Source organism: Marmota monax, unplaced genomic scaffold (assembly GCF_021218885.2).
Source record: "Marmota monax isolate L192 unplaced genomic scaffold, Marmota_monax_Labrador192_F-V1.1 WCK01_AAM20220418_F8-fsc00196, whole genome shotgun sequence".
In the NCBI taxonomy this organism is placed as follows: Eukaryota; Metazoa; Chordata; class Mammalia; order Rodentia; family Sciuridae; genus Marmota; species Marmota monax.
Window position 1 is genome coordinate 880,273 of NW_026694390.1, and position 23,852 is coordinate 904,124.

Consider the following 23,852-nt stretch of genomic DNA (forward strand, 5'->3'; position numbering starts at 1 on the left):
CACACCAATATAGGAAATGTGGACCCCAGCATCCACTCTTGGAGATTTAGAGTCATACTGGTTCAGAGAAACCCTGATACTTACTGCCTTCAACATGGAATTGACCAAGCTTATCTGACCAAAGGCGCCTTATGTATTTTTCTGCTTTTATTATACACAAACCGTTATTGCTACCACTGGACTTTTTCTAAAACATACTTAGGTAACTACTCAAATGATATTGTCCCCTAACTTGCAGGTAATCTAAGCAGCTCTGACTAAGGCTCCAGTTAGTAGCATCAGACATAAGATCTCAGCCTACTGCGCCTCTAAACCATGTTGGATCATGTTGTTAGACATGCTAATAAATCAGCCACCATTCCTGCAGCACTAGACATCATTCTGGATAAGAGGAATGTAAATTCATTGCCTATCAGGCACTTGAGGTGTCTCGGGCACTTCCTCCCCACTGAGCCTAGGTTTGAGGAGTACAAGTTCCTGTGGCTTCACTGGGGCCTGTGAATGGGCAGCATGTAACAGTCCTATCAATCTCGCCATTACGGCTCCCTCTCACAGTGAATGGTTCAGGTTTGGGAACACAACCAAAACTGGTCTAAAAAGACTTGAGTCCAGAAATTCTATGGGAATTTGATGATGCCCAAGTCAGAAGATGAAAGAGACCTTTTCCCCTCAGGACAGGCCTGAGCAGCTGTAACAGAAGACCATCTTCGAATTCATTTATATTTTATTTGTTGTGGTGCTGGGGATCAAATGCAGGGCATGGCACAGGCTAGTCAAGCACTCCACAACTGAGGTCTAACCCCAGCCCACTACCTCAGAATTTTAAGTTGGAGCCACTAACGAGAATTTCCCCCTACCCCCCTCAAATTAGGTAGAAGGAATCCTGTTACTTGCCAACAGAATCTCACCTAATTCACATTTGAGACAGGTGCCTAGGAAAAGTAATCACTAAACTGACTTGGCAGGCCACTCTTGATGAGGTGCTGCTGACTACCCTAAAGTTCCACAGCAGAAAACAACCTCTTCTACACCCCCAGATCATCTTTGTCCCCGCATCCACACCCTCAGCTTGACATCATCTGCCACTTCTCACCAAAGAACACAGGTAGCCAAAGGCAGCTTGGTGGATACTTGGTATACATCATACATTTATTAGTGAATATCCCTCTGAAATCAGCAACAATATTAAAAAAAATAATGATTGCACTACTTGGTCAAGCAGAACTAGCAACTTTCATTTTAAAAAAAGTACAAATCTGTTAAAAATTTCAATCAGTATACACATATATATAATACAACATACTAGTTATGTTAAATGCTACAAACCAATGTGAATCCAATGGAATGGAAAAAACCACACATTTAAGCTTTAAGAACCATTTTTTTTCTCTATATATTAGCATTTTCTCAAATACATACATGGGAAAAATGAGGTAACTGTAAAATGTGCAAGGAACAGGGCCCCCGAAATTACATATATGTATATGTATGTATATATATATATATATATATATATATATATATATATATATATATATGTTACTATATATATATAAAACCTTTCTAACACAGAACACAGGCGCTGGGCCCAGCCAGGGCTGGGGGAAGGTGCCCACTGTCATGCCTAGGCCAGAAGTTGGTAAATAAAAGAGTAAACAATGACAAGCCCCCACCACAGGAAATCATTGGTAACATGGCATCTATAGCAAGGTCGGCAAATCACAAACACCCTAAATAATTGTTTCATAAATCTTTTTTTATGATGATTAAAAAAAAAAAATGTTGTTTCCCCCCCAGTAGCTGCTGTTGGAATCATTGCTGCAGCCAACACACAATCTGTGAGCCTGTTTCCGCCTGCCCCAGGAATGGTAAGGGTTTGGAAAACCTTTTGTTGGGGTGGGAAGGGAGGGGGGTTTTGGAAAGGGTGGTTCTTTGTGTAAAACACGTGGGTTTTCAACACTGCTATAAATATAGAAACGTCACCTGGAGTTATATACAGTAAGACTTTGGGTTCTCCATGGGGGCAGGACCAGGCTGACAGGTCCCGTGGCAGGCTGGGGCGGGTGGGAGGCAGGGAGCCAGGGCAGCTACGGGGAGAACGAGGGTGGTTGGAGCATCCCTGAGGCAGCAGGCGCCAAGGGCTGCCTGCTAGGATGTGCCGGCCCCACACGCGGTTCGTTCAGGGCAGCAACCCCAGCTGAGGGTAAGAGAGGAAAGAACAGGATCAGAGAAGGAAGGTGGGGAGCTCAGCCAGACCCTACAGGGGCCTCCTCCAGACCTTGGAGGGCAGGGATCAGGCTGGGAGGGGTCCCCTGGAGGTGGAGGTCCATACCCTCCCTGGTCCCCATCCTCCTGGGATTCCTTGAAGGAGACTCACCCAGGCAGGTGGGAGACGGGCCCTGGCTGGAGAGGGAGAAATGCCCTGAAAAGCGTACGGTCCCAGTAGGCTCTAGGGACGTGTGCAGTACAGTGCATGGCAGTTATCAGCTGAGCACAGACCCCCCCCAACCCTGCCCCATGACTGCCAGCCGCCCAGCCCAGCCCCAGCCGCACACATGCAAGCAGGCTGGGCGGCACCACTCGACCCTTCTCTGCCCCCTGGGCATTAGGTCCTGGTTGGTCCCCATACCCCACCCCCCTACCATTAAACCAAAAGGAAAAAAAAATGTCTTAAATATCCACACCCCCAAATCCTACACGCATTTTTGGGCCAAATGAATAAACAAAAACTGCTGCTCCTCACATTCATGCAAAACAGGGGAGAAGATTGGGCATGGATCTGACCCCGTAGCTGGTGGAGGGGCAGCCACCAGGAGTACAGGGACCCTGCCCAGTGTGGCCCAGGTCCCCTCAGGATATATGTGTCCCAGCTTGGGCCTGTCTCCCATTTGCTCAGGAGGGCTGTCTGGGCTGTCCTGCAGCCTAGAGACGGGGCTGGAATATCACTGCGCCTGTGGCGAGGGTCCTTGAGACACACAGATACACCCTGCAGAGCAACCTGTACAGAGCTGGCTGCCCGAGTCAAGCAGGGGGACTCAGTTCCAGGTCCTAGGAAATAGTATCATACCACCGTCTGTCCACATGCCTGGCAGTGCCCCTGGGCAGAGAGCACACCGCTCAGCGCAAGAGACAAGATGACCCAGGACGGCGAGCCCGTTGCCCATCCTGGGGCCAAGGATCTCTATCAGCCGTAAGAGGGGAGCAGACCCCTGGCTCTCAGTGCCAGCAGGAAAAAGAAGGACCCGAGGGTGAACAGGAGGGAGACTGAGCTGGGGATACCCAGGCAGCTCCTTGGCGGGCAGACAGGCAGGCAGATCGGGGAAGTAGTCTTTGGAGCTTGGCAAATGCAGGGGCTTATTGCAGGGGCTTCTCACAGGGAGGACCCTGGCACCAGCTCTGGAGATGCAGGTGGGAACGAAGGGGCAGGCCTGGGCCATTCCCTCCCCGTCCTCCCTGGGTCCCCCCGAGTTTCCAGAGCTTCGGGCAGGGTTCTCGTGGGCAGCTGTGGGGCTTCACTCAGCCTCCCTGGGCACCTCGGAGGCATCAGCTCGGCAAATGGGACATGTCCGGTTAGCCTAGGGGAGCAGCAGCAAGTCAGGATTCACTCTCACTTGTCCTCCGTCCCACCCCTTTATGTTCAGCTGCCTGGTGAGGACTTGGTCCCCGGAGCCAGAACTTCTGGATGATGGCAGGGACAAGAAGAGAAGTTCTCTAGGCTTGCCCTGCCCCTCACCATGGGAGGAATACCTGGGGCCACCGTACCTTCAACCACTTGTCGACACACTTGGTGTGGAACTCATGGTTGCAGGGGAGGACTCGGAGTAGCTGCCGCGCCTCAAAGTCACTGAAGCAGACCACACACCTGGAGAGGAGCACAGTGTCACTCAGCTGCACAATGATGGCTGAGGGAAGGCTCATCAGAGTATAATTCTCCTTGAAGGGACTCTCAACTGCAGCCCAGTTGTTCAGGGGCAAGAGATGGTGGTATGGCACTCACAGTGTCTGCTCTGACTGATGGCTGTCTGGGTTAAAGCGGTAAGATGGGAGCTGCTCTATGTCTGCTTTGGTGAGGCCTCTGGGCTTGGCATCTCCCAGCCGCTCGGCCAGGTTCAGAAGGGCCTAGATAAAGGCAGAAGGGGAGGGTCAGTAGCACTCAGGGCTGGAGGTCTCCCAAACCCCACCTCCCAGCACGGGAAGCCACGGAACCTCATAGTTCTCCATTTCCACATCATCCACATCCAGATCCAGGCTGATGGTGGGCCCCATCGCTGTTGGTGACATTGGCAGCATCGAGCTAGAGAAGGAAGGTATGGGGTCCCAAAGTCAAGGTTAACATGGGGTGGGGGCGGGAAGAGCACAGAACTGCTCCTCTAATTCTTCCATGAAAAGTCCACAGCTCTGCACAGTTTACAACGGGGACCCTGATGCTTGTTCTAGGATGGGAACTCAACAGAGCGTTGTGTGGATGTGGCTTGCTGGGGATACTAGATGGCTTCGGAGGACCTAAGGTCTCCAGGACAATGGGGTATCACAGCTCTGGGGCAGATGTGCTGGTACTTACAGGAAGTAGGGCAGGAAGCTTGGGTAATAAGGTGCTGGTGGCGGTGGCGGTGGCGGTGGGGGCAGTGGCTGTTGCAGGCGGTATCTCTGGGTGCTCAGTCTTCGTGGCACCATGTGGGAATATGACTGCAAGAGGGGGGCCGGACATAGGTCAGCCTGCAGGCCTGCTTCCTGAATGCCCCAGAGCCCGGATGGGAGGTGGGGCTGGCACTTACCATCCCAAAAGACAGCTCCTGGTGCAATGGATCATGGGGCAGGTAGTGTAGGGGTACTGAGGGGGATAAGGCTGGGCCTGGGGCAGAGGTGGAATAAGTGAAGCCACCCAAGGGGTGCTGTTCCCCACGCAGGTCTACATCATTATCGAGCCGCTGCAAGGGCTAGAAGTGGTAGGGGTGGTAAGTCACAGAAGTGATAAAAGAAATGCCCAACCCTCCCCACCACTCTCCCCCCTCTAGCACAGACCCAACCCCAAGACTCACATGCCCAACCCTCCCCTCTACTCTCCCCCTCTAGCACAGACACAACACCAAGACTCACCATACGGGGGTGCTGGGTCTGCAGTGATACAAACTGCCCAAGAGGCGCCATGTGGGCGGGCTGGGGTGGAGGGGCTGGCGGTGGCGGGTGCAGGATGTAGTGGTCACTGGAGATGAGGTGGGGGTAGGTCTGGTAGGGCACAGGGAGCTGTTGCATGGTGCATGCCTGGATCAGCTGCTGAGAGAGGGGTAAGGGGAGGGGGAGGCTGGAGAAGGTTCTGGGCTAGGCCTTAATTTGTGATGAGGGCCACAGGCTATTCCATCCAGCTAAAGATCCTCATTGTAATACAAACCCAGTAGCCTCAGTGGATCTAGAAGTCCCATCTCTGTCTTAGGCTCCCAGGAGGACATAGTATTTTAAAGACCCACAGCCTTCACTCTAGCACCTCTGCCAATGTAAGACACTGGGTACAGGGAGGTCCCTGAACCTGAAACGCTCTATCACTACCAGTGAGCATGCTTTGATACTTCTTTTCAGGATTACGGACTGGAACCGTGACAGCCTGGGGGAACACGGGAAGCTCAGCTCAGTTCAGGGTTGCTGCGTAGCTGTCCTGGGGAAGATAGCTGCTTGAAACCAGGGTGAGGGTAGGAGAAGAAAGCACCCACTCACCGGGGGTGGGAGGCAGCAGAGGGGGTAGTGCTGCCCACTGAACATCACGGAGCATGCTGGGAGCTGCTGGGCACTGCAGCCAGGGATGTGTTGGCTTGTAGGCAAGGGGAAGCCTTGGGTGGTCACTGTGGTGACTGTGTAGGACAGAGGGACAGGTCCCTGGTGCACCTGTGAGTAGAGAGAGAGCCAGGGAACTATAGGGAGGCCCCACCACTCAGATTACCCTCAGGAGAAAAAGTCCTGCCAGGCTCAACTCCCAGGTTCCTGTCCCTTCTCAGCTAGGGACCTACCCAATTACAGACCAGACTATTCCCTGGCCCAGGGACCCCAGGGAAGGACCTCTAGGAATTCAGGAAGGGTACCTATCTCTTTCAGTCATTCACTCTGTGGCCCCAGGGAAAGCCCTGCCTTTGTTTGGGCCTCAGTTTACCTACCTGTAAAACAAGGCTAATAATGTCTCCCACAACCATGTAATGAGTTAAGCAAGATGAAATCAGGGTTTTGTAGCCTTTGCTTCTTAAGACTGGTTTGTCAAAGGCTGGGGGAGTGGGCAAGTGTTGTGCCTACCTGTTCGTGGAGATCAACCATGAACGGGCTCTGCTGGGTGGCTGGGTGCAGCATTCGTGGGCTCCCACCGGCAGGAGCCGAGGCTCGGTGCTCCTCTAAGAAGAGGTGTGGTGGTCGGGGCAGCGGCTGCTGGGAGGGTACGCGCTCATCCTGGGCAGGTGGGCTGGCCAGGGGGCCCTCGTGGCTGGGGCTGCACCAAAGAGAGGAGGCCCCATAGGACTGAAGGGGTGCCACTCATTCACAGAGCAGGGAGAGAAGCCAGGGTTGTACACCCACTGGGGAGGGAAGATAGCTTGGGACCCTGGGCCCCACCCCTCTGGAACCCCAGGCCCTAGTCAAGCTGGCCACCTCAATACCAGGCCTGGGAGATTCCCTCTTACCTTCCCCAGAGCTGGCCTGGAGTGCTGCTAGGTCCTGCAGAGAATCGCCGCTGACCCACAGGGATAGAGGGTGGCCACCTAGTCACTGCCAGAGCCCATGGTCGCATCAGGGGAACAGTGGGTTGGAGGGGCTAGGCCAGGGCTCACAACCCTAGGAGGCAAAGATACTGAGGTGTGGATAAGTCCAGTCACTGGCCCCATTACAGGCTGGGGAGACTCAATCGAATCACTGCAATATGTCTGCAGGGGCCAGTGATATTCATTATGCTCCTGGGATCCATGTGCACCCTCAGAGTGGCCTGCTCTGGACCCTGGGGGCCAGGGATGACAGATTACGGACAGGCTCTGCCTGTAAGGAAGTAGGCCTCAGCTTCCAGCTCTGTGAAATGGCATCAAGTCCCCTCAGAGTTCTGGCTAACACTTGTTGGGGCCAGCTGGTTCCAGCAAGGATCCTAATGGACAGGGCTCCTGGGTACTGACCCCTGGTATGAGGACTTGGGCAGGACCTTCCCTTTCCTTTTGCCATGGGCTGCAGCTTGGCCTCCAAACACCCTCCCTTCCATTTGGCTGGCTCAGAAGGGATCCCAAAGAGACCTGGAACCCAGTTCTCCTCCCACTATCACCAGGTAAGAGGTTCCAACCTGTTTTCTGCCATTGGGGGTTTTCAGCTCCAGGCAAAGCAGTGTTTTCTTTCCTTGACCAGTTCCCACAGTGCCACCCCAGTGTGACTTATCTATCTACTCTTCAAGAAAGGTATTGTTAGAGCATTTGGCAGAGGAGAAAAACCAAGGATCAGCAAGAGGAAAGGACTGGCCCTAGACCCCACAGTAAGCATTAAAGCTAGGACAGGGGCCACTACAAGCCTGTTCCTGCATCTGAGTGGTTACTGATAGCTTATTGTGTCTGGCATAGGTCCTTGTTCTGGGGAAAAGTGGGGGGTCCTAACACAGCCCCCAAAGTGGAACGTGGGGCCTACTAAGGAAAAAAGGGAAGCAAGACCCTGAGAGAGGAAGTTGAGAAAGAGTGGGCGGGGCGGGACCTCCTCCCCAGAGTCAGAGAGGGGGCCCAGGTGGGGGAAGCTGAGGGACTTGGCTCAATCCCAGGCTTCCATTCATTAACTTCATAGGTTGGGATAAGGCCCTGGCAGGGAAAGCTCTAGAACCTGTCGGGTCCTGCAAAGTTGAAGAGTACATCAAACAGGGCCAGCCCTTTGCTGTTCCTGCCACAGGGAAACCCCCTCTACCGCTTCTCCATTTAACAATTTTCCAATACATCCTTGAGACCCAACTTGAAATGTTACCTCCTTATTTGTCAATAACACAGCCAGGGAACTGGTGTTAACTGTCAGTTCAACATCTTGTTTCTTCCTGCCAATAGCTACAAGAACCATTTCCTCAGTGCTGGGCTCTACAAGCTTGGGCCCTAATTTTGAAAATGAGCCTTCCTAGGAATTATTACCTCCACTTCACAGACAGTGCCTGGCTGAAGCCACACAGGCAGGAGGTATATAGGTTGGAATTCACATTTCTCCCCTAACTCAAGAGCTATGGCACTCAGAGGAGGGTATGGACAGGGTGCAGTGACCACTCTGTGTCTAGCACAGGGCAGGTGTTATAAATGTGCACTGAAGAAAGTCAAACACACAGGTCCAAGGCCACATAGTCTGGCAGTGATGATATTAGTGCCAGTGATTAAAAACCAGGAGATTACAAAAACAACCTCTCAGGGGAGGGGAGAAAAGTGAGAAACTCGGTCCCACTGGGCCTTATTTCTGCACGCCTTCCTCATGTGCTCTCCAAGCCACTCTAGCCCATTTTCTGCCTGCCCACCATAGACGACAGTGTTTGTGAACTCTGGGCATGGGCACATCCTTACCACACATGTATATACATAGCCCTCCTATTTCCTGCTATCCATCTACCAAGCAAACAAGGGCCAAGGGAGACACAGATAACTGAAGCAACAAACTCTTGGCCCATTCCAGACCCTCTTTGGAGGTTCAGGGAACATGGGCACCTACATTTTATCAAATTCCCTAGCAATTTCTATGGCACAGTCAGGTTTGGAACTTCTGCTCTAGCTGATTCCAGAGATCTAGGGAGCCACAGTTCTGCCAATGAGAAATAGTAACAATAAGAATTATAACATTTCTCATGTGCCAATTTGATGAGTCCCCATACAACCTTTGGAGGTAAGGACACTGAGGCATGACCCAGTTTGACCATAAAGCACCCATGTTTAGCCATCAATTCAGTAGTGGCCAGTGGCCTCAACTGCTCATGGGTGCTAATCCCACAAAGACCGGTCTGTGGGAATCTGCTCCATGGCCAGACCTCCGACAAAGGCACCTAGTCCTCAGGAAAGGTAAGTAAGGAGCTGAGAAACCAGACCAGCAGACAGACAGCGTCAGCCATCACAGCCCCATACCTAACACCCCCAGCTTCTTGCTGGAGTCTTGGTTGAAGACTTTAGGTACATGGCTTCCCCTTTTCTGAGCTTTAGCTTTCTTATCTTTAAAAGGGGAACAACCCACTAACTGCCTCCCAAGGCTCCTCAAGGACTGCAGTACAAGCGATTTGTAAAGTTTGAACTCAGTTTGGGTGCGAATGATCATTATCAGAAAATAAGATACAGTGACCTCCATCCCCAAACCCCAAGCAGAAAGAGGGCACTACTTTAAGCACAAGGAACACAGGCAGCAAAGGGGACACACCCACTGCACAGTTGACAAAACTGAGGCCCAGAGAAAGGAAGAAACTTGATATAGGCCACAAAACCTGAGGAACACAATTGGTCCTCACTGGCTCCCTATGCTCAGACTCTCTCAATTCCTTTCTCTCACTGGCATCAATAGCCCAAGGAAGATTTTGTTCCAAGCCATAAAAGAGGCTGAGAAAGCACTGTCTTTCAGGCACCTGTGAGTAGCATTGTTGTGGAGAGAAACCAGTGAGGCCGAGTTGGAGGTAGCAACTTGCTCAAGGTCAAACAGCAAGGGTGGCCAGCTTAACTGCTCTGCCTTTCCACACTAACGCTCTGCTTTCAAAAACGTTAGTGTAAATGGATTGACTGTCCCCTTTCTAAATCCAAACTTGCCTAGAAGCAGGTATCTCACTTTGCACTGACACTCCCACATCCACCCACTTCCCTGTCAGCCAACTCCCTCAGTCCATGGCCCCATGCAGATACCCTGACCCTTGCTTAAGGAGCCCAAGCCTTTTGGACCTGGGGTCTGCTTGCAGGAAAGACACCCTTTTGCAGATGAGCAAATCATACCCTAGGAGAATGAGTAAACTCAGGCAGGAACAGAAGCCCCTACCCTACTTTCCTGCCCCACCCCCACTCCAAAGAGGAGCTCTCCAACGTGTGGTGCCTGGAGGCGGTTGAAGGCGGGACCACCACACGCGGGGCCATAAGTCTTTGGCTAGTTTATACTCTCTGGGTGACCTTGGTCAAGGAAATCCCTTAGCTTCTGAAAGTCTCAGCAGCCCCAACTGTAAATGGGGTAGAAATCTCTCTTCCCCGGAATGCCACCCAAAGGCCTCAGGGGACAAGAAAACTGGAGGTCATATTAGAAGGGGGAGGAAAGCCCGGGTCCCTAAGGGGCAGGCTCCTCTCCAGATCTAGCCAGGCGCAAGTCGTGGGGCTCCAGGAACCTTCCACAGCCATCCCTGGGGATGGGGTAGAGATCTGAGACTCGGATACCTGCCCCGAGCGGGGCCTCCCGCGTCTCTTTCCTATTCCTTTGTGCCACGCTCAGAGGGACAGTAGGGGCGGGAGGCCCGACTGCAGCGCCGGGGCCGGAGCGCTGTGACTTTAAGAGCCGAGGATCCTGGACCATGTGCTCGGCGTGAGACAAAAGCAACAACAAAGGAAGTGGCGGCCGCAGGGGGAGGGGGCGGCTCCTTCCTCTCCAACCGCAGCGCTCTACCTCTGGAGAGGGGAGACCCGGCCCGGCCTTGGAGGGCGCAGGGGGGCTTCCCTGATCTCAGGGGTCTCGCTGCTCCCAGTCCCTACCGCCCGTGATTAACCCCTGCAGAGCCAGCTGGATCACTAACCCCATTCCCCGGGGAAAGAAACTGAGTTTCAGGGGTGCGGGAATCGGGAGTTATGGGCCTTGGCCCTGACTCACCTTCGGCCGCCCGGCCACACGGTGACTCCTTTGTTCGCGATCTAGAAAGGCTAGGCCGGGCAGGGGGGCGGGGGGGGGCTGCCTGGACCCTTTAAGAGTCTCCGCCCTGCGGAACAATGTGCTCCCCTCCCCACCCCCCAGTCCGGGGGCAGCCCGGCTCCTTCCGGGGCCCTCTCTCTTTGTTGTCCGCCGGACGGCGTCCGCCTCGCGAGGCCCACGCGCGGTCTGTCTTTCTTGGCCCAGGCCCTAGGGGAGCCGAGGGACGCGCAGGACGCAGTTGGTTTGCGCAGCTGCCGGCGGCTGGCCCTTTAAGAACTGGCCGCGGCGGCGGCAGCGGAATGTAACAAACCCCACATTTGATTCACAACATTCGAAGCGGCGGGGTCGCGCGCCGGGTGGGAGGGGGGCTCGCGGGGGCGCGCCGAGAGAGTTGGGCGAACAGTAGCCGGCTGCAAGCCTGCGGCGGTCCCGCCCCACGCCAGGGGCTCCTCCCCACGGCAGCCCAGAAAGCCAATCACTCATCGCAGCCAGGCACGTGACTGGCGGACCGCCATCTTGAAAGACAAGATTTTTTTTTTTTTTAATCTCTTATTCGCTTCCACCTTCGCACTTAAAGCGACCGCAGCAGCCACTGTTAAAGGCAAGGGGCGGGGCAACAGAGCCTGATAAAAAGCTGAAGACCTCGGGGTGCACAAGACCGATGAGCAGCAACTCAAACATGCTATGCAAACTCGCTAACTACTCGCGCTTCTGAGGCTTAGTTTCCCTAAGGGAGAAATGAGTCCCGCCAGCAGAGCCGCAGCCCGGACTTACTGTGTCATGGTCACCTCCTTGGGGACCAGGTGCCGCTTCGGACACTGAAGTGCAATGGGGCTGACCTCCAATGGGACAGGGACAGCCGGATCGAGTACTTAGGATGCTTCAACAGCCCCGGGCCAGCAACCTTCCCAGAATGACGTCACCTCCAACAGCTGCAGCACCGCGATGACATCATGATCCGGTCGCCCCACATCTCCTTGTTTATACTGTGCGGCCCCTTTAATTTAGTGGGACGGCCTAGATTGCCCAACAGACCAATGAGGGGCGATCCATGCAAACGAGCTAACGTCTACCAGGTGGGGAGATTGGTCCTGAGCGCGTTGACGTCACAGAGATAATCAGCCGCCCCGCCCCCAACGTGACCACCGGAAAGGGGCGGGGAACAGATTGTAGTTTAAGATTAAACTGGAGTCACCAGGCACTAGTTACTTTTGGCTGGGCGAGGAAGTTTTGTGTCACGCTTCCATACTTAAATTTTCTATCCCTCCCAGCAGCTATAAAACGAGAGATTATGACAATCATCCCATTTTACAGATGAGGAAAATGAAGATTAATAAATACCTAACCTGGGTTGAGGATGCGCTAGCCTAGCATGTGCCAGGCCCTGGGTTTGATCCCCAGCACCTTAGGGGCGGGGGTGCATGCGCATGAGCCTTCACTCGCCCCACATCACAGAACTGGTAAGTGTGGGGGACAGGCATTTGAACCAAAGCCAAGCCTTGTTATCCTTTGCCTGGATGCCTCCCCAGAGAGACATCATACAAAATGCAGCATAACACATCAATTATATAAACAAACAACAATCAGTAATATGCTAGAGCTGCCCCAGAGCTGGGGACAAGCCTAATAAAGACTGGTGAGTGCAACCGTTCAACTAATAACTGAACCCCTGCACAGCTACAGGGATATTTCCATGGGGCTACTTCCAGGACAGCTCGAAACAAAGTGCGAGCGCAAAGTTTATGATTTATTAAATCTGTGTGATGGACTACAGGGTGGGGCTCATTTTTACGCTGCTTGGGTATTTTGTAACCCCAAATTTGTTTTTTTTTGTTTGTTTGTTTTTGTGGTACTAGGGATTGAACCCAGGCCCTTGCACATGCTAGGCAAGTACTCTACCACTGAGCCAGCCATAATCTCAAATTTTAAAATAAAAATTGAATCCAAAATACTGAACAGGATGTAACGGTACTATCAATATCTTTAATTAGATGTATACATCTGCATAGAATATTTCTGAAAGGATATCCAGGAAACTGATTAACAGTTGTCCTCAAGGAGAACTGAATCAGGAGGATAGACTTTTTTTTTGTATATTAACATATACATTTGCTCATTTAAAAAATTTCTAGAGTACAAGCTACTGGGAAATTTAATAAAAACTACCATATAAGAGTATGTTTTAAGTTTTTTAAGCAATAAAAGCTTTTGTTTTCTCGAAATCGGAAATCACTTTTCAGTAGAAATGTCCATTGGAAGAATCCAGAAAGAAGTTTGGGGAACAGACTTGCTTATCACATATCAAGTAGACCAACAACAAATCAGTATTACTGTGGATGCACATCCTAAAGATGGTACCCAGCAGGGTATTTGCAGATCTCTAAGCAATAGAAGATCCCAGTTCTTGAAACAGTGCTACAGATGTAACCTGGAATGCTGTATTTGTCCAGCACTCGACCACTACACACACCCCAGCTCACACAATGATCTCTTCAGTTGGCTCCCTATCATCAGTTCTTCCTTCACCGCCCATATAATCTTAACCTTTTAATTTTCCCCATCATATAAAAGCAGTTGGAAAACCCTCCCCACATTTAAAGGTGTCTACATCTGTAAGAGCATCCCTTGCTTCAACAGGGGCAGAGTTTGCAGTGACTTCCTACTGCCAACGACACATTGTTAAGTCTTTGGGGTGTACTTAACAAATTCTCGCTGTCCAAACCTTTTGGGCTCACCTCTCCTCAACTCTCTCCCACACCATGGCTTCCCTCTGGCCTTCCCTACCTGTCTTGGATGCCCTCTGAATCCCTACCAATCCATTCTTCTTTTTTGCCCTTTGAAGCTCTGCTCTCGTCTCACCTCTTTCAGGAAGCTGCTTGTGATATCTCCAGCTTGTACTGAACACCTTCATCTATGCACACAGGGCTAGTACCTGACCTTCCCCTCATGCCATTTAATTTGCACATGGCCCTGTCACAATCACTGCGTGTCTTAATAATCCTCTTGCTGGCTGAGAGGATTCAGCCCTTTTAAGTGTGCCAACAGTCGGCCTTTGCTGGAAGTTAGGCAGCACAGGGGTGACCCAATCTCATTTTACAGGTGAATATTTCAGACTCACAAAGGCAAAGTGACTTTGCCAAAAAACCCACACAATACCTTAACCACTTCTCACCCTCAGAAAGGGACTTTCCAGCCATGATCCAACCTCTGACTGTGCCATAATTTTTGTCTAATATATCCTCAACTCCCCCTACTCACCTGTGGCGAAATCCTGTTCAAGCTTTGGGGACAGCTCAAAGACTACCTCTTCTGAGCCTTCCCTAACCTGCTGGCTTGTTCTGGCTTCCTCCCAGCAGAATTGTCACACTGTATCACAATAACAGAAGCCTGTTCCCAGCAGGGCCCAGACACCAGTCCAGGGCCTGGCTCATACTAGGTGATGGATGCTCAAAGCAAAGGCTCTGTACTTGCCCCTCATCCTTGTCCAGGAAACTCCTCCCCATCATCTCTCCTGCACAACTCTCTCTCTTTTTTTTTTAATATTTATTTTTTAGTTGTAGGTGGACACAATATTTTATTTGTATGTGGTGCTGGGAATCGAATCCAGTGCCTCACGCATGCTAGGCGAGTGCTCTACCTCCAAACCAAAACCCCAGCCCCTGTACAACTCTCTTATTTATCCCCTGTGTCTAGGCATGACCAGGAAGTCCTCAGTAAATTTCCAGAGTCCCTTGGAGATCAACTAAGATCAGAGGTCAATAAGATATCTTTTCTGGGCACAAGGAAAGCCAGTCTGGAGCAAAGTGAAAAGGGGACATAAATTTATCAGATATCCTAAATTTTCAATACAAGGCAGAAATCCGAACTTTTCTTCAAAATCCTATACTTTGGTGGAACTACAATGTGAGGATGTGGCCTACAACTCCCTATGTAGTGATATGTGCCTCTTTCTCGTCACACTTGCCCCCTTGAAGGCAAGTGCTATTTACTCTCATATTACTAATAAAAGTGGTTCAGAGACAGGAACTCACTGCCCCAGAAATGTGGCCAGTGGGCTCCAGAAACCAAAGGTGGGGGTAGCTTGCTGAGTGTTTGTGGAAAGATGCAGATGCAATGTGGGATTGATCAGATGATCAATCCCACATGATCATCTGACAGTGAACTAAATGCTATGTGCCAATGTTTGTCCCATTTTACAGATGAAGAAACTTAAGTGAGAGGTGATGAGTCACCATGTTACACAGCCATTAAGAGGCAACCCTAACCCAGGGCCTTGTGCATTCGAGGCAAGTGCTCTGCCAACTGAGCTATATCCCCAGCCCTTAGGATCACATTCTTTGAAGTTTGGTTCAGGCAAAGCAAATGCCAACAAAGGCCCCCATAATTACTCAACTTGCTCAATAATCAAAAGCAAGACGAGGGGCCTTGTGGCTCAGTGGTAGAGTGCTTGCCTAGCATGTGTGAGGTGTGAGACACTGGGTTCGATCCCCAGCACCATATAAAAATAAAAACAAATACAATAAAGGTATTGTGTCCATCTACAACTTAAAAAAAAAAAAAAAAAGCAAGAGGAGACCACAGAGGTTCAGGGACTAGTGGGTGGCTCCAAGTCACACAGAGCAGATGAAAGCCAGAGGGGCTCAAATCCTAATGCTTTCAAGTATAAAGCACTTGATGCTACTACATTCCAGCTTCCTCCTCCAGAACTCCTTTGCAGCTGGGAGGGGCTTGGGCAGGCTGAGGGAAGAGGAGGGTGTGGTCATCACTTCCTGCTGGGGCCCTGCCCAGCCAGGGTTTCCACCTACTCAGAGCCTGGACAGCAGGCTGCCTTCCTCCCTCCCTCAGGGTCACAGAGCACTCCACTCTTCTTGCATGGCTCCTCAAATCCTCCTCCAAAGAGGCAGGGTACAGTAACCTTCCCAGGATAGAGCTGGCAGGAGATAAAGACTGATGTACCACCTCAGGGGAAAGCAGAGCCTGGTAGAGCCAGTTTAGGACTCAGACCTCCCAGATAACACAGAGTATCAGACTTGAGCCTAGAGACTCAAATACCTGGGAGCGAGTTGACAGGTTCCCTGACAAATCCTCTCTGTTGAGAGCAGGACTGAATGTATCTGAGGCCTTAAGTTTTGGCTTCTTTAAAAAGAACAGTTTGTGCAGATGCATCAGTGGGGCAAGGGTGCTGGGTGTCTTGTAGACATGTCAGGGTATGAGGTTCATGTCTGCAGCATTCTGGCTCCAGTTTTGAGACCCTAGGTAATTTATTTGCCTTCTCTAAATCTTGGTTTCTCATCTCTAAGATTGGGCAATAATGATAGTTCTAATTACAGTGACATTTACTGAGCACAAAGGATCAACCCAGCACTGTTGTTCATCTCCTTTAGGTTTCTAAGAAGTTAGGACTACACTAATGGTTAAATGAAGGAACTGCTCTGTCTTACAAGCTCTGTGACCTTGAAGAAGTCATGAACCTCTGTGAGGCTGTTTTATCCAGGTGTAAAATAGGGATGAGAGTGTGTTGTGCATTTTGTGAGACACTTGCTTAACTTTCTGGTTCCGGATCTGCATTTGGATGTGTGTGTGTGTTTGTGTGTGTGTGTAGGGGGACTCCCTTTTCTGACTCACCCCAGTCCCTGTAACTCTCATCACTGGAGCGTCAACGTCCGCAAAAGGATTAGGAACCACGACCCACTGTTCACAGATGATAACCTGCGTCTGCAGGAGTACAGTGTCTGGCAGACTCGGGAGATGAGTTCAACCGAATGCCCCATTTTTCCTCCACATTAAATATCCCCTTTCACCTCTTCTCCTTTCTGGCTCCCGGCACCAGCTCGAATAGAGCTTAGTGGCTTTCAAACAACAGAAGCTGTGTGGTCTTGGAAAAGACACTGATCCTCTCTTGCCCCCTCGGAATTCCAGCTTCCTGAATGCAGTAAGGACGGCTGGAGGTCTGTTCCCTGGTCCGGCAGCCGCTACAGGGCAGGGCCCGGGTCATTCTGGTTATTCCAGTGGCTAGCACAAAGGGCGTCAGTAAAAATGTTTGGGACCGGCATAACGAGGCCTTAGGACTGCAGCGCCTCTTAGGCTCCCGGATGCCTGGATCTCAGGTGAAGCTGGACCCACCTGGGGGGCTGTGATCAGGGCAGGCGCGGGGCGCAGGGCTCAGTGGGACTTGTAGTTGCCCAGGCATCCCCGAGCTGAGGCACTTCGATAGCTGACCGGCGGAAGAGAGCGCCACACTGGCACCCAGATGCACAACAGCTAGTTCTGGCTGTGAGCACACGCAGAGGCCTCGTTGGAACCCCAGCGTTAACTCTGCCAGCCCGCGGCCGCCCCCTACCGCTGCGTCCTCGTTGACCCTGCGCCTGGGGCGCTCGGCGCAGGGTCGCGGCCGGGCGTTACCTGGGGCGGTGGTGGGGCTGCTCCCCGACCCCGCGGCAGCTCGTCGCTCCCGCTGCAGCCCAGGGTCTCGGTCCGGCGGCGGCCCGGAAGCCGCGCCTGCCGCGGGCCCCCCCTCTGGGCTCGCACTGTGGAACCGTCCGCGGACTTCACCACCCGGGCGCGCACGGGGAATCCACGCTAGGCCCTCCCACCCAGGCTCCCGAGCAAATGGAACTGGCTGGACCGCACCAAGCGAGTGGGTGGTGGCAGGCGGGAGAAGGCGGGCGGTTTTCGGCCACGCCCACTCACGTTAGGCGGCAAAGGGTGCGCAAGAGCAAAGCGCCCACTTACTACCTCTGTGACCTTGGAAGAAGACTGTGTCCGTTTTCTCATCTGTGAAATAAGGACTAATACGACTCGGTGGCCTTTCAAAGAGTCTTTGCTTCCCGGAAAGTTTGTGCCCCTTCCCCAGCCTCGGAATGGAGCAGGGGGCGCTGGTAGACCTATAAGAACGGGCTCAATAGATCTTGGTTCCTCCTTTGGGCCATTTTCTGGATCTCATGTCTGCGAGATGGAGCGATGACGCTTTATTCAGGAGAAAGTTGGGAGACTCCGGTGACAAGAAGACAAGGCTACTGGCCAAGGGATTGCAGCTCTGTTCCCACGTTCCCTGTATACCTAACACTACATAGGACTGGACTAGAGCTTGACAGACCTGGGAGCCCCAGCCCCAGAAGGAGCAGGTTAATAGATACTACAGCTCCCAGAGGGTGACGCGCTGCCAGGTCTCCGGGGACCTGTAGGTCACGCCTCCCAGAGGCTCCCCGCGGGGCGTGTCCGGTTTTCTTAGGCCAGGACTTAGCTCCTATGCTGATGTTGGTTAGGCACACTCGAGGCTTAGGTTTTTTTTTTTTGTTTGTTTGTTTGTTTTTTAATTTCCATCAAAATGTATACTTTCTTTTTATTTATTTAATTATTTTTAAAAATGTGTCATTTTTTAAATATTCTTTAGTTGTCATTGGGTCTTTATTTCACTTATTTATATGTGGTGCTGAGAATTGAACCCAGTGCCTCACACGTGGTAGGCAAGCGCTCTACCACTGAGCCAAACCCCAGCCCCTCTTTTTATTTTTTTATTTATTCTAATTTGTTATACATGATGGCAGAATGTAATTCATTTCGTATTACACATGTAGAGCACAACGAGGTTAGTTTTTAAAGATTCCTTTTTTGGTAGAAGAGCAACCTGGAAAGAACACTTTAAAGGGAATGTGTGCCTTGGAAGTGGGCTCAAGGGTCTGTGGTTTGAGGACAGGGAGAGAGATGGTCTCCTGTATCCCAAAGTTCTTTCTGGGGTGGGAGGCAGTGAATGAATCTGAGACAACAAGGAGGGCTCTTCCTGGGCTGGTCTACTAATTGTAAACAACAACGAATTAACTTTGTACCCTGGACAGAGTGTAGCATCAAGGGATGACTGGGACATTGAGGAAGGATTGAGTGGATTTGCGCTAAGCAGCCATCTTCAGGCTCTGAAGGTGACCTGTGACCACTAGGGTGGGGATTAGGGGATGTCTCCATGTTGCATATGAAGAAGTGGCCGCCCAGAGAGAATAACTAGCCAGTGTGCTTCAGCTAGTCAGGGACAAGCTAGCACTTGGTTTGGACTTGATCAATTTCTGAGCACATAAGGGGTGCACTTAGCAAAGATAAACAATGACGTTTTTATGACCAACTTTTTGAAAAAGCACCCACTTAAAACAGTGGTTATGAAGGAACCCTAATGTGTATCTAAATTGTTACCTCATGTGCACATCACTATTACTTATCCTGTGCTGGATGCTTTCATGCATTAAATGATTGATCTTTAAAAATAATTCTGTGTTGGGCTGGGGATGTGGCTCAAGCTGTAGCGGCGCTCGCCTGGCATGCGTGCCGCCTGGGTTCGATCCTCAGCACCACATACAAACAAAGATCTTGTGTCCGCCAAGAACTGAAAAATAAATATTAAAAAAAAATTAAAAAAAAAATAATTCTGTGAATTGGAGTCTGCCCTTATACCCATTTTACAGATAAGGATATTAAGGTTCAGAGTGATGAAGTACCTTGCCCAAGGCTTCAGATGGTAAATTTGGGAGAAGACATGAGGATCCTGGTCATCCTGGGCTCTTGGTCTTTTGCTCCCTGAAAGTAAGTGAACCTGCACATGTTACTCAGACCTGGCTCATCACAGCCTAGAACACAGCGAGCTTCCCAGGCTGCCTTGTGGTAGGTGAAAGGGTGTCCCTTGAGATGGCCAGGATCACATTTGGCTCATCCAGGTGCTGTCCAAAGGTCTAAGTAGACTAGGGTACATCTAACAGCCAGAACAGTGACTCAGAACTGATGGCCCCAGTCATCACAGCATGGAAGGAGGGCAGAGGGTTGTGTCTGGGGTCTGTGCAGAGAGACCAGGCTTACTTCTGTGATCTGAAATAGAGCTGGAGCTTGGAACCTGGAGCCTTGGGTGAGGTCATCTGCCTCTCCTTCTACCTATCAGCCACCAGTGATAATTAGAGCCTACTTTCTTCAGAGGAGAATCTGATAACTGGCAGGAAATCCAGGGGCAAGAATAGTTGTGCAGATATGTATTACTGTCCTGGTTCTGCTGCCTACTGACAGTCTGGCCTCAGATGCTGACACAACCGGCCTGGGCTTTTATTTTCCCCATCTGTAATAGGGGAAAGATCATCCTTGAAGTTTTGGGGAGGACTAAATAAGATAATATTTTTATTTATTTTTTGGGGTACTGGGGATTGAACTCAGTGGCATTTGACCACTCAGCCACATCCCCAGCCCTATTTTGTATTTTATTTAGAGATAGAGTCTCACCGAGTTGCTTAGCGCCTTGCTTTTGCTGAGACTGGCTTTGAACTTGCAATCCTCCTGCTTCAGCCTCCTGAGCCACTGGAATTACAGGTGTGCACCACCATGCCTGGCTAAGATAATATTTGTAATGACAAACGCTTACTGGGATTTCACTCTGTGCAGGAACCCAGCCTAGGGCTATTTTTTTGTGTGTGGTGCTGGGGATTGAACCCAGGACCTTGTGCATGTGAGGCAAGCACTCTATCAACTGAGCTATATCCCCAGCCAAGCCTAGGGTTTTAGATATGTGACTTCATTTCATCTTCACCACCTCCTTCCAAGGAAGGTGTCATACATTACCCACAATTTACAGATGAGGAAATTAGGGCTCTGAGATATTGTGTAGCTTGCCTCTCCCCAAGTTGAACCCAGGAGTCTCACCCTGATCTGTTCTCTTAACTGCTTTTCTGTGCCAGTCATGTCAAGTGCTGTCCAACCATTCACAGCATCCTTTCTGTCACATTCCTGGCGACAAAAACACTAAGGGTCACTCCACAGGAACTGGGCTGCATGAAATAACCACACAAGAGACAGAGACCTTTTTCTTTGGGGGGTCCTGTGGCGGCTCCTCTGACCTTAAGAGTTCACAGAAAGAGAGAGCACGTACTGACCCTTTTATTGAGGAGAAGCCATTCAAATGAGGCAAGGGGTCAGTTTTCAGGGGGTTGAATCTAGCTTCTTGATGTCTGCTGTCAGCAGGTTGACTGACACCTGGGTAGGCCACACCCAAAGGCAGAGCAAGAGAAGGGGACACGCAAAAGGCATTTCCATGGAACATTCTATCCCAAACAGGGCAAGGGTAATATCACAAAGGTACAGGTGAGCACAGCTCCACCCATGGGCTGCAGGAAGGCACACCTGCGCATGAAGACACATTCTGCTACTTCGAGGATCAGTTGCTTAGCACCTTGCTTTTGCTGAGACTGGCTTTGAACTCATGATCCTCCTGCCTCAGCCTCCTGAGCCACTGGGATTATAGGCATGGGCCACAGTACCTGGCCTAGACTTGTAGTTTTAAACAGATGGATGCCGGACTCAGTGGATCATGTTTCCCTTTTTGCCTTCCTGCTGAAAAGCTCAGAACCTGATTCATGGCCCACCTCTTTTACCCACAATTTTAAGGCAAATATTCTGTGGACTCCATTCAAGCTTAGATTCTCCTTGTTTTCTCAAGCATCTTCCCTTCAAATTTCTTTGCCTTTTTAAAAAATATTATTTTTCAGTTCTAGGTGGTCACAATACCTTTATTTAGTACTTTTTCTGTCATGCTGGGGATCAAACTCAGTGCCTCACGTGTGCTAGGAAGCGCTCTACCACTGAGCCACAATTCCAGCCTCAGATTTCTTTGCCTTTTAAAGCTTGTTGTAGCATATATATTGGTAATCTGTGTTAAATTTGAGGAGCTGGGGAACAAATTATCCTGTTAAAATTTCTGGCTATAGTAACTAACTGATGTGTATCCATTGAATGTGAATCAGATGTGGTTCCTGCTCATGAGGAACAGGCCACCCTATGGGGCTGACAAGATGGAAGGCATATGCCTTAAGAAAGTTATGAATTCAATGCTGGGGAAGCCCAGATGAGGGTGTGTGGGAAGATCCCATGACTTGAGAGGTGTCTCAGTTACCTGATTTAATCCTCACAAGATCCCATGCAGTAGGTAATATTTTCTTTGAGTTATAAATGAGAATGTCTGGGGCTGGGGTTGTGGCTCAGAGGTAGAGTGCTTGCCTAGCATGCGTGAGCCAATGGATCTGATCCTCAGCAAAATAAATAAATAAATAAAGGTACACTATCAACCTACAACTAAAAACTAAATGTTTAACAAAACAAAACAAATGAGGGTTTCTGATATCATGATACAAGGAGGAGCAGGGACTCCAAGAGGCTTACTAACTGGGAAGTGGCCAAGCCACATTCAGACTCTGTCTCTCTTGCTCACCTGTCTATGCCCTTTCTTTGCATCTGGGTTGGGTGTTGAAGAAAGGGAACTTCCATCTTGAAGAGGACTGTAGTCAGATCGGAAACCAACTTAACAAGCTGTAGCAGAAAAGGCAATGTTTTGGTTCAGTAACTGAAAAATCTGGTGATAGATGGGTTCAACAGGCTGCGTCAGGGGCTCACACAGAGTCACAAGGAATCTGTGTGTTTCTGTTTCTTAGCTCCGCTTTACTCAGTCTTAGATTATGTCTTAGTCAGACTTTGCCTTCCAAATAGTAAGATAGCGTTTGGAAGCCCCAGAGTCACTTTCTTACAACTCAGACATCCCAACTGGGAGGAAGTTCTTGCTCTTGACCATTCCAACAAAAATCCTTTACTTGAGACCCATTCATTCTTATTGGCCCAACTTTGATCACCTGCCCAGACCAGGAGACACTGTGACTTGACTGGTTCAGCCTCATTTATGCCTAGCATGGAGCAGAGGAGAGTGGTGCATGGAGTTTCCCCAAATAAAAACTAGGGTGCTGTTGCCAGGAGAAAGACTACTGGGCAATGGGAATATCAGGTGCCCACTGCCAGGGAACAGGGGAGACCTTCTGGGAGGTAGGCAGACGGAAACAAGGAAAGAAGTGCACAGAGGAATCCCCCCTCTAAAGGAGCAAGAGGGAGGGTCCAGGTGAGTGAGCAAGGACACGGTGGCCACTCCCCTGCCCTTTCCATTTGTGGAGCCCCGAGGCTCTAATCAGAATGTGTTGCCAGTTCAGTTATTTGCTCTTGAGGGGACATTGGCATGGTCACTTCCTCTCTCTGAACCTCAGGTTCCTCCTCTGTGGAATGGGCATGATGGGTCTCTAACTCTCCTAGGTGATGTCAGGCATCATTGAGAACATGATGTAAAGCACACAGTAGGTACTCAATAAATGCTGATTCCAACTCCCTTTGGAAGGCATAACATCAGCCTTCACTAGAACTTCTCTGGATCGTGAGATGCCAGTTCCAAGGATTTGCATCCCGTGATCCCTTCTGGAAGTGCCGGGGTTCGCTGTGCTTGCTTGTCTACCCTACAGGCTCCCAGCAGGTGCCAGAGGGACCTGGGTGCAGACAGCATGGTTCAGAAGGGGGTACTGTCTTCCCCAGCTAGAAAGAGGCAGGACACAAGGCTGATGATCTTGTACTTGGGACCCTCTTTTCTTGTGTTCACATGGGATGGTTGGGCCTTGAGGTTGGCTGAGAAGGGGCTGGGGGCTCGGTCCCTGATGGGAAGCCATTGGCATTGAGACAGCTTTAGCCAGCCTGGGGTGGATGAAACTCCTGGAGAAGGGTGGTTGCTCTTTGAGGGCCTCAGTGGAGAGAATAAATAGCAATGACAGGAGGGGCAGTTCCAGGGTGGCTTGCTCCCCTGCATAAACCTCTCGGGCTGTCCTGGAGTCGCCACGTTTGACTGTCAAACCATTTTACTAGTCTCCTCTCCTGTCCTAACCCTGCCTTCTCCACAAGTCCCTGTCCCTGGAGACTCTTGTAGCAGGGAGGGTCTTGATATCCCCCACTCCATTACCCTCTCCATCTCCCGCCTACCACAGGGCTGGATCTTTGTTCCCAGGTGCTCTGAGCTGGGGGTCTTCCAGGTCCTTCCCCCTTGCTCCTCCAGTCTGAACTCTCGTCTCAGGATCACTGTGAGCCCTGGAACTGTCCCTTCCTCCTCCCCTGGCCCCCAGCTGTGGTCAGTGCCTCCTGAGGAGTCAGCCCCATCCCGGGAGGTGTGGTCTCTGGCAGGGTTAATGATTGCTCAGAAGAGGCAGAGA

General features: G+C 50.8%; 1 protein-coding gene across 6 annotated transcripts; it reads right to left on the bottom strand.

Moving 5' to 3' along the window:
- Window positions 1–1,128: 1,128 nt before the first annotated feature.
- On the bottom strand, window positions 1,129–17,392 carry Rnf44 (ring finger protein 44). Of its 6 annotated transcripts, none has more exons than XM_046468018.2 (11): window positions 17,227–17,392; window positions 6,657–6,807; window positions 6,277–6,466; window positions 5,710–5,877; window positions 5,098–5,274; window positions 4,776–4,937; window positions 4,562–4,686; window positions 4,207–4,294; window positions 3,998–4,119; window positions 3,763–3,862; window positions 1,129–3,575 (listed from the first exon to the last, which is right to left on the bottom strand). In XM_046468018.2, the coding sequence occupies exons 2-11, from the start codon at window positions 6,761–6,763 to the stop codon at window positions 3,513–3,515; spliced, it is 1,302 nt and encodes a 433-aa protein (XP_046323974.1). In that variant the 5' UTR covers window positions 6,764–6,807; window positions 17,227–17,392; the 3' UTR covers window positions 1,129–3,512. The 6 variants fall into 6 exon arrangements, with proteins under 6 accessions (XP_046323974.1, XP_046323977.1, XP_046323975.1 ...); XM_046468021.2 differs by lacking the exon at window positions 17,227–17,392 and adding an exon at window positions 16,948–17,174; XM_046468019.2 differs by lacking the exon at window positions 17,227–17,392 and adding an exon at window positions 11,599–12,114.
- Between the last annotated feature and the right edge of the window lie 6,460 nt (window positions 17,393–23,852).

Bases quoted from the DNA above. Each gene is read 5' to 3' on its own strand.
- Rnf44 (XM_046468018.2), bottom strand. From the start codon at position 6,763: ATGCGACCATGGGCTCTGGCAGTGACTAGGTGGCCACCCTCTATCCCT. The intron at 6,467-6,656 runs GTAAGAGGGAAT...TCTTTGGTGCAG, and splicing joins CCAGGCCAGCTCTGGGGAAG to CCCCAGCCACGAGGGCCCCC. The intron at 4,938-5,097 runs GTGAGTCTTGGT...TACCACTTCTAG, and splicing joins AGACCCAGCACCCCCGTATG to CCCTTGCAGCGGCTCGATAA.